A 10,365-nucleotide genomic window follows, 5' to 3' on the forward strand; every position below is an offset into this window, starting at 1 on the left:
AAATTTTCAAAATTTTCGCCAAATTTCCGTGTTTATGACAAATAAATGCAGAATTTATTGACCTAAATTTACCACTAACATGAAGCCCAATATGTCACGAAAAAACAATCTCAGAACCGCTAGGATCCGTTGAAGCGTTCCTGAGTTATTACCTCATAAAGGGACACTGGTCAGAATTGCAAAAAACGGCAAGGTCTTTAAGGTCAAAATAGGCTGGGTCTTGAAGGGGTTAAGTGGAAGAACATCCATCATTTCATGTTACAATTGATCAAAAAAAGCTGTAGTCAGGCTACTCTTGGTAAGTTTTCACCTGCTAGTTCTGCAGAATTAGAGCCTGGGAGCAATGTCATTCCTGAAATAGTATTTTCATGAAAAGGCATGTCAGGCAAATGTAACTTGTAAATTGATCTCCTTGCAGTGATTTACACTGGACACAGGGTATATATATGAAGAATTTCCAAATCTTGAACACAGTGGTGTCCAGTCTCATCCACTCTCCTCACTTCTTCACATTGGTCTTTTCACCTCCTTACAGGCCACCATGAGTCAATTCAAGCAATTTGGTGGTGGAGTCCAAAAGAAGGGCTTTAGCTCATTCTCTGTGTCGAGAGGCAGTGGAGGTTTTGGAGCTGCTGGCGGAGCTGGTGGTGCTGGTGGAGCTGGCGGTGCAGGAGGCTTTGGTAGCAGAAGCCTATACAACATAGGTGGAAGAAAGACCATTTCTATAAGCACTGCCGGTGGCCAAGCATTTGGAGCTGGAGCTGGAGGCTTTGGTGGTGGATATGGAGCTGGTGGTGGCTTTGGAGCTGGTGGTGGCTTTGGAGGTGGTGCTGGAGGATTTGGTTCCTTTGGAGGCCCTGGGTTTCCAGGAGGAGCCCAAGCTGGCATTCAAGAAGTTACAATCAACCAAAGTCTTCTTGCCCCACTGAATTTGGAGATTGACCCAAACATACAACAAGTCAGAGTTCAAGAAAGGGAACAAATCAAAACACTGAACAACAAATTTGCTTCATTCATTGACAAGGTAATGTTCTGATATGAACTCATGCTTGTGTGCTAGATTGGAAATTTGCAACCAGACTGTTTGATATTCAGGCTATTGGCCTTTAGATGTGAATACTAATCTGCTGATTTTCATGTTTGTTTCAACTCTTTCATTGCTCATATTACTGCCTTTCTTGAAGTTTTGAAACCTCAAAAGTAATGATTAAATTTGCCAATTTTCTATAGCTCTTTCTTTTATTGATCATTGTGCAACCATGTTGTTGTAAACAGCACAGGTCATATACTTGTATATAGATAAAATATAATGACGTTGTCTATATTTTGACATTAGGTACGTTTCCTTGAGCAACAAAACAAGGTACTTGAAACAAAATGGACCCTTCTGCAAGAGCAAGGAGGTCAAATCAAGGGCGTAGGACCCCGAAAGGGAAACGCAGAACTTATTTTTGAGGCATACATTAACAGCTTAAAAAGACAACTGGATGCTCTCCAAAATGATAAATTTAGGCTGGATGGAGAACTTAGAAATATGCAAGATTTGGTGGATGATTTCAAAAATAAGTAAGTATACCAAATAACAAAAAAAATTGAAAGATTTCCATTACATGCATTATTTTCTCTGTATGAGACCAAATAAATTGTTTAAGTGAAAGTAAAAATCTTATAGTGCTGTCTATGCTTTGGTCTTGAAACATGTTGAGGTGTGAATAGGGCGTGGCACTGCTGTTGCAGCCCATCAATTTCTATTGTACTAAGCAGGAAAAAGGATAGGGTGTAGCACTGAAATCTGTGACCACTTATTAATTTCTGCTGGACTATGTTCTAAAGAAAACAGGGTGTGGCACCGATATGTGGCAAACTCCAACATACTGTGTTGTCTTTTGTTAATAAAGAAAAATGAGTACAAAATATTGGATGGCTTGTCCACTTAATCTTCTATCACCAAATTATTTCATTTTTTTTATTTGCAGATATGAAGATGAAATTAACAAGAGAACTTCGGCAGAAAATGAGTTTGTTGTGATCAAAAAAGTGAGTTGAGCATAAAAAGAATGGCAAAACTTATTCACTATTTTAATATGCCATATTAGATATTTAAAATTTTAGATATCAATAGAAAATCTAACAAGGAGTGAAAATGCAAAATGAGTGCAATTGACATTGAGATTTGTAGTGTTTTCTAGGGCGGTTCTTGGACTGAATGAGTTTTACTCTTAGTTACTAATCATCTCTTTTGGTTGCCTATCGTTTTAAATGCAATCTTAAAAAAGTCCAAAATTAGAAAACACATTTGCATTTTATTCCACAAAGAGCGCCACTATTGGGCCAATAATGGGAACTGTGCTTAGTGAGCAGTGCCTGAAGGAGGTTACATCATAATATTGCACACAGCTCATATACACTAATGGACCTTTTTTTTTGTTTTATGTTTTTTTGTTTTTTTTTAAGAACAATGTTTTTTAATCCATTGCTAACCCATTTTATACTAAACTTGTACTTTAATGGAAACTATAAGAAAGTTATATGTAAACTGTCCATTTTAAAAAAACAAACCTAAATACCGTACTTTACACAGAAAATTTTGAGAATGATACATTTCAATGTCATATTTAAAAAAAAAAAAATATAAATATTAATTCAACTTAACTTTTAATGGGATTTTCTTTTGCCCAAATTGTTTTGACCTTACCAAAACAAACTTATGATCTCATCCACTTGAAATTATAAGGTTCAAGACTGGGTGTATAGTTTAAACCTTCTTACCTTTAGGCTAGGTACACATTGCGTTCATTGACTACGTTAAACAGACTACATTACACCACGGCATAACACGGTGTAACCTTGTCCGTTAACGCCGCCATTGCATTCAATGGGCGTGGCTAGCGATGTGCCGACATTTGAGTGACGGACCCAAGACGCTGGCTGAAGCATTTCCGGGTCCGTCACTGCTAGCGCAGATGGAGCTAGCAGATGCTCCATCTGCGCTAGCGTGATGTAGCGCTGGCACTTGCGCTAGCAGCAGCCCGTTAGCGTATGTGCTGAACGGGCTGCTGCTATCGCAATGTGAACCTAGCCTTAGATTCTAATGTTTGCTTGTGGTGGCTTTCAACTAGTCTTTTTTTGGCATTTGTAGGGTGGATGTTTTTTGTGCAAGGTCCTTCATTTTAACTTCAAGATTTGAATAATATATTTTCAGAATGGGGCAACTAATTTCAAATCAGTCCACCCCATTCCTAGTTAAGCAAGTAATGTTTTTTGGTTATGTTTTGTAGGATGTGGATGCTGCCTACATGAACAAGGTTGAATTAGAAGCCAAGGTTGATGCCCTGACTGACGAAATCAACTTCCTTAGGTCCCTATATGAACAAGTAAGTTGTACTTTATTATCTGTTTGCTTGCTTTTAACTTTTAGGATTGATGAGATTTAGATATTCTTGAGTATATCTCTAATGGATCACTAACATTTTCATTGAAACCTTCAGGAAATGGCTCAACTGCAAGCTCAAATTTCAGACACCTCAGTCGTCCTTTCTATGGACAATAACAGAGCATTGGATTTGGACAGCATCATTGCTGAGGTGAAGGCTCAGTATGAAGATATCGCCAAAAAGAGTAGAGCAGAAGCTGAGTCTGTGTACCAAGGCAAGGTAAGGGCATATCTTTGAGATACAATAAGGCCAATGAAAGAAGTTGATTGTATTCAATGTTCATCTGATTATGTCTTCAGTCTTTGTCTTTGGAAAATAACATGTAATGCTCTATTTTTACAATAGGTTAAAGAATTGCAAGCCTCTGCTGGACAACAAGGTGATGCTTTGAAAACCAGCAAGAATGAGATTTCTGAACTAAACCGCAAACTTCAGAGGCTTCGAGCTGAAATTGAAAATGTGAAGAAACAGGTAAAGTTGAACATATGATGGATTGAATGGATTTATTCATTTATAGGTTTGTTTTTTTGTGGGTACAGATTACGCTCAGCATATACTAGCACTAAATAATGAGGACATATAGAAAATAATACATTCATTTGCAATGGATTCAATTTCATAAAAGATAATAAAGATAATAAAAATATCTGCACCAAACACATCTTTTCTTATTTTTCTTTTTTAAAGAATGCTAAACTTCAGACATCTATTGCGGAAGCAGAAGACCGTGGTGAGGTTGTTCTGAAAGATGCCCATGCAAAACTGGCAGAATTGGAGGCTGCTCTACAAAATGCTAAACAAGAAATGGCCCGTCAGCTCCGTGAATACCAAGAACTGATGAATGTCAAACTGGCCTTGGATGTTGAAATTGCCACCTATAGGAAACTTCTGGAAGGAGAGGAGACTAGGTACAACTTATAGTAATGGTATTATATTGTTCATAAAACGTATTCTTAGCCCCTGAATGGCAGATATCCATTGCATAGCTCAGGAAATATTGTTTACTCAGAAAGTTTTCATCCTATATTTTTTAGAGAACATACAAATAAATATTAGCGAATGTGGTCAGATAATGTCTTATCCGAACATGCTCGGGTGTTATCCGAGCATTTGGGAGTGCGCGAATATTATAGTCAAGTCACCGCGCTGCATGATTCGCGGATGTTAGACAGCCTCAACACATGTGGGGATTGCCTGTTTGATAGGGGATCCCCACATCTGTTGAGGTTGTCTAACAGCCCCAAATCATGCAGCTGCGGGAACTTGAACATCATATTTGAGAACTCCCAGATGCTTGGATAACACCTGAGCATGTTCGGATAAGACATTATCTAGTCTAAATATAAGATTGAAGACTAAAATAACATAATATAATGTATTATGTAATAAAATGGGGTTTGGGTGATTTTGACATTTAGCTTTAATTTTCTGCTTTTTTTGCTACACCTCATTTAGACAAAGCTATTACTATTGCCTATTGCTTAACTCCATTTTTTAATAGAAGTCTTAACTGTTCTAAAATCCCCATTCTGCGATTGATGTTTTAAATGGCAGCTTTTCTTATCCAGAGTGGTTGTTGTGTATAAACCTGAATTAAAAAAAGAAGTGATTTTAATTTTTTGCAGTGATTATAGAAAGAGATGTTACATACATTTATGGAAATTGAGGAAATTGTACTGGAAATCGACTTTAAGAGGAATGTATAAAAATTAATTTGTTCTGATTAGCATCTTTTAAATATTTTTTCTTATGCTTGTAGGTTGTCCACAGACAGCAATGTCAGCATCTGTAAGTATAGCTTATTATATTACAATGGTTTTAGATGCCTTTAGCTTTTTCATGCATTTAAATGCAGCACAAAATATAATAAATCTACAATATTGTAGGGAATATTGAAAAATGCTAAGTAATCAGTCATTACTGACACCAATTTCTTTTCATGGTTCAAAGAAAGTAACATAAGTGAACATTTGGAAAATCAGCCCAAATAGCTTCTGGTGATAGATGGTGGCTTGAAGAAACATGTCTTACTTTAAAAAAAAATGACTTTCAGGACACATATCAATGTGTCAAGGCTTAAAAGATGTGCATATAACATGTGTATATTCGGAGGTATGGTGTGATATTACCTTTCCAGCACACTGTCTGTCACTTGATTACTATGAAAAATTGTGCCCTTCATATTACCATCACTATGAGATTTATCTCATGGATAATCAAATGATCTTACCTCTTAAAGATTGCATCATGTAGTAGAACTAAACATTTTCCATTTTAAGATATACCATTCTTCTTTTTTACAGCTGTCGTCAGTGGAAAGACAAGTCTGGCAGCTGGTGGTGGTGGTGGAGGAGCTGGAGCTGGTGGAAGCTTTGGCTTTGGCGGTGGAGCAGGAGGTGCTAGCGGAGGCTTTTATGGAGGAAGTGGATTCAGCGCTAGCAGCAGCTCAGGCTTTGGCATTTCTGGTGGTGGTGGTGGTGGTGGCAGCAGCAGCAGCATGAGATATGTATCCAGCCAGTCAAGCTATAGAAGCTAAATCTATGAGGCTGCTCCAATGTAAAACCACTGAATGTACCGTCTGCGTGAAAAAAAACAACATGATACTGAAATGATTCTCCTTTATCAGTCCTGATTTTGTGTTCAGATAAAAGTTATCCTTAAATCTAAACCAGCTGTGTAGGTAGGCTTTTCTTCACCCAATTAGCTGCCCTTGACTTGTGTCTATCATGGGCAAGGCCAAAAACCTTGTTGGCACCTACTCTTTTGCACCTAGTATCCAAGGTCCAGGCACTGCCAGCGTCCCTAGCTACACCTTTTATATAAGTCCTGACAACACATCTAAAGATTAGACCCGAGTCTGTATTATTGGGTTAGTTTATCCTGCATACTCATAACATCGTGGTAACACAAGCTATAACTTTGACAATGCAGAAGTTAAATGGAAGACACAGAGCATTACAAACTAAAGATACAAGTGAAAATGGAAACTTTTCTAGACATGAAAACCTAAATGTCTTATAAGAAATAAACTGTACGCTGGATAGTCATTGTAATGTTTACAGCTAATGTGTACTGGACCACAAATAAAGTCAATTCTTCCATGTGTAAACCTTTATTAATGGCTCCATTGTCAAATTGGTATTCCTTACAAAGATTTAAATGTTAAAAATCTGAATTATCTGCATCCAAGAGATGTAGAGACAAATGAGACATTGGTCTAGTATCATACATTGACATTATTGGGAATATTACATTATGTAGGTTGTCTCAGCACGATAACCCATTTTGAAAATTGAGAACGCTCAGTGATCAGCTGATCGGTATGGGTCTGACTTCTAAAGCCCCTGGTATTTACAGATTTTTATCAAAGGTGAAAGTTCATGAAAGCCATGCATTTCCTGTGAAGTATAAAATTAATGGTATGTAATATGAGGACAGCAAGCTTAGAATTTTTGCAAGCTTGGAAGCTGGATCATCTCCTTTCTTCATACTATGCACCTACAGAGCCCGATGTGGGCAGCGGCAGCATTCTCAGCTCTGCTGCATTGCTAAATCTAAAAACTGATTGTGTCAGAACTTTTGGGGTCTCTTTACATCATGCTGCTCTCAAATGAGTTAGCAAAAATCAGTTTCCCTTTAACAATTGAAATTGCAACACAGATGTCACTAAAGTGTGACTAAGGTCTACAAATGATCACATTTTCAAGAACATGGCTCTGGTTTCTCACATGCTGGAGGAGTATAAAATTTAGATTCATGATGGGTGGAGTGCCCAGTTTGAGGGAGCGTACTACAAATATCAAAAAGACTGACATTTGTAGTACATCCCCACTGATTAAGCACTATTCTCAGAGCTGGATCCCACCTGCCCTTAAAGTTGTAATTTTTAGCCCAGGAGAGGCATATTAGGTTAGGGTCCCAACAAAGGGTTACGCCTTTTCGCTGGCTGTTGGGCTCTCACAAATTGGCCAATTTGCACACTAAGTACCTTGATTTTGTATGCATGTTATATAGCAGTAATGCAGTTCCAATTTCATATAGTCAATGTTTGCATATTATAGCATTTCAGAGTGCAGTTGTTTATTCTTGGAAAAATGTAAAACATTGCCCACCTGTTTTACCATGTAAAACTGGCCACATCATGGAATAGTGAATAAAGCATAGGTTTTTTTAATAGCTCATCTCTATTATGGAGATATTAGCTAGTAAAATTTAGACTCTAATTTTCACTAAGACTAAGGGAGAGTTAGTGTTATAACTAACAAACACATTCACATAGGTAACGTAAAACCAGGGAGACAAATACCTGAACTTGAAAGCTCCCTAAACAGACAAGGTAAAGCCCTTCTCTGACCCTGCCCTGTTCCCGCCTAATTGCAGAGGTTGGCACCCCAAGATAATGCAATGGCGCTCCCCACTCAATGGCGGTGTATTCTTTATGTCTTTAGAAAGCCCATAGGATAACCAGAGTTGTTAGGATTAGTGGATCACACTAAATAAAATATAATAAAGTGCGATCGCAACCCGGGTTCCACTCTGCAGAAATATTAAACTGCAGCTAGTGTGAACAATGACGGAACACATAGCAAACGATTGCTAGCACACCCAGAGTTAAACACCACTCCGTGACCAGCACCAGAAATTAACACAAAACAGATGCTCTGCTACAGAGCTGTGCCACTTGCACACAGTAACGGAATAGATGCTCTGCAATAGAGCTGTGTCACTCACACACAGTAAGAGAATAGATGCTCTGCAATAGAGCTGTGTCACTCGCACACAGTAACAGAATAAATGCTCCTGATGTTGTGGAGACATTGTGAGAGTAAGAGGTATAGTCTGATGGGAAATCGCGGTTGGTAAAATGGACCCATTAGCCACCCGAATGGACATCAGCTTAGGAAGCATCACTACAGGAATTGTGTGCCGTTGAGTGAAGGTAGCAGACATGAAATTGACCTCTGCCCCAGAGTCCATGCAAGCCTCTGCTTTGAGAGTAATTGAGCCAAATGTTAACAAGACCCCAAAGGCCAATTTGGAAGCCACATCCACTGGGACCAGTGAGCTTCTCCCTAAAGCCACTGAGCGCTGTGACTCATTTTGATGCTTGGGACACTTATTGGCTAAATGGCCGACTTGTTCACAGGCAAAACAAGTCGGTTGCAGATGTACTGAGCGAGTGTTACATTCCACCTGGGAAATATCCATGGGCTCTACAGAGTCGTCAACCTGCGTTAAAGGGTTCAAGGGATTAGCAAAATTTGGAGTCAACAGAATCCCAGATTTACTCTGAGCTCGCTCCAATCTCCGTTCAGCATGCCGGAGATCTATACCAGTGGAGACGGATATTAATTCCTCCAGAGTAGTGGGAATCTCTTTAGTGGCCAAAGAATCCCTGACATGATCTGCTAAACCCCTCCAAAAAATAGGTATCAGGACCTTATCAGGCCACTCCAACTCAGTAGCCAGGGTACGAAACTGAATGCCACACTGACTAACCAAGGACAAACCCTGAGTTAAGGGAAGAAGTTGGAGTGCCGTATCATGGTTACGCATGGCCCCAAAAACCTCCTTCAGGGCACCCAAAAAATGAGAGGTGTTTAGGATCAGTTGGTCACCTCACTCCCATAACGGCATTACCCATTCCAACGCTCTGCTTGACAACAGGGAAATTATGAATCCCAGCGTGGTTTGCTCAGTTGTGTACCATGCACCAGCAACTCCAGGTGTATTGAGCACTGGTTAATGAAACCTCTGCAGGCCTTGCTGTCCCAAGAAAATTTGTTGGGCAGCGAAAAACATGGTACACATGGAACTGACACTGCAGCAGAAACCATAATAGCGGCTTTGTTGGCTGCTTGTGCTGCCACACCATTATTATCCACAGCTATAGACATCCACTCGAGAGTGGACAGCCTGCTCTCTAGCTGCTGGATATACCATTTGAGTTTCTGCTCATCTGCCATTGCTAGCCAGACCCTGGCGCTAGTATACTGTTAGGGTTAGCGGATCACATTAAATAAAATATATTAATAAAGTGCGATCGCAACACAGGGTCCACCGTCAGAGATATTAAACTGCAGCTAGTGGGAACAATGACGGAACACATAGCGAGCGATTGCTATCACACACAAAGTTAAACGCCACTCCGTGAACAGCACTAGAAATTAACACAAAACAGAATCTCTGCTACAGAGCTGTGCCACTCGCACAAAGAAATGGAATAGATGCTCTGCAATAGAGCTGTGTCACTTGCACACAGCAACACAGCACCGGAATAGATGTGCTACAATAGACTATGTGTCACTCACACACAGTAACGGCATAGATGCTCTGCATTAGTGCTGTGTCACTCACACACAGTAACGGAATAGACGCAGAGTCAACAGGAAAATACTATGCTGATGCAAGTTAACTAAAACAAAACCCTGTTGAACTCACAGGGGAGCAAAAAGACTCTGTGGTTGGACTTGCTCTGTGCCTCAGCTGTGCTAACCGCACACACGACTGGATACAGGCTGGAAGCCAAGCAGCAAGCAAAAACCCTAACTGGCTCAAGCTGAGCAAGATCCCAACACACACACGTGCAGACAGAGTGGTAGCGTGTACACTCACACCAGCGCCGGACTGGGACTAAAATTCAGCCCTGGCATTTGAAGTTACACAGGCCCACTTATATATTGTATGATATATTTGTACACTTGCAGGCAGGGCCGGTTTTAGGCAAAGTGGGGCCCTAGGCAAAGTTTAAAATGGGGCCCCAAATGCTAATATATTGCACATCACACAAAAGCATTTCGGTTGTATTTACATGTGCTGAGTTCAGGCCGCTAAATGAGTTTGATCGACAATACTGAAGTTGTTCAACACTTGTTTCCCGGCCTCTTTCCACCAGCTGAGGAATAATGACAGGACAGAATGATCACTAATA

General features: G+C 39.8%; 1 protein-coding gene across 1 annotated transcript; it reads left to right on the plus strand.

Annotated features, from left to right (window-relative positions):
- Positions 1-453: 453 nt before the first annotated feature.
- On the plus strand, positions 454-6,549 carry LOC138670974 (keratin, type II cytoskeletal 5-like). The gene is made up of 9 exons (XM_069758802.1): positions 454-1,024; positions 1,337-1,566; positions 1,977-2,037; positions 3,279-3,374; positions 3,489-3,653; positions 3,780-3,905; positions 4,122-4,342; positions 5,194-5,222; positions 5,738-6,549. Exons 1-9 carry the CDS (start codon positions 542-544, stop codon positions 5,968-5,970), a joined length of 1,644 nt encoding a protein of 547 aa, XP_069614903.1. The 5' UTR covers positions 454-541; the 3' UTR covers positions 5,971-6,549.
- Positions 6,550-10,365: the final 3,816 nt, after the last annotated feature.

Source organism: Ranitomeya imitator, chromosome 3 (genome assembly GCF_032444005.1).
Source record: "Ranitomeya imitator isolate aRanImi1 chromosome 3, aRanImi1.pri, whole genome shotgun sequence".
Taxonomy (NCBI): domain Eukaryota; kingdom Metazoa; phylum Chordata; class Amphibia; order Anura; family Dendrobatidae; genus Ranitomeya; species Ranitomeya imitator.

Bases quoted from the DNA above. Each gene is read 5' to 3' on its own strand.
- LOC138670974 (XM_069758802.1), top strand. From the start codon at position 542: ATGAGTCAATTCAAGCAATTTGGTGGTGGAGTCCAAAAGAAGGGCTTT. The intron at 3,375-3,488 runs GTAAGTTGTACT...TGAAACCTTCAG, and splicing joins TTAGGTCCCTATATGAACAA to GAAATGGCTCAACTGCAAGC. The intron at 3,654-3,779 runs GTAAGGGCATAT...TTTTTACAATAG, and splicing joins AGTCTGTGTACCAAGGCAAG to GTTAAAGAATTGCAAGCCTC.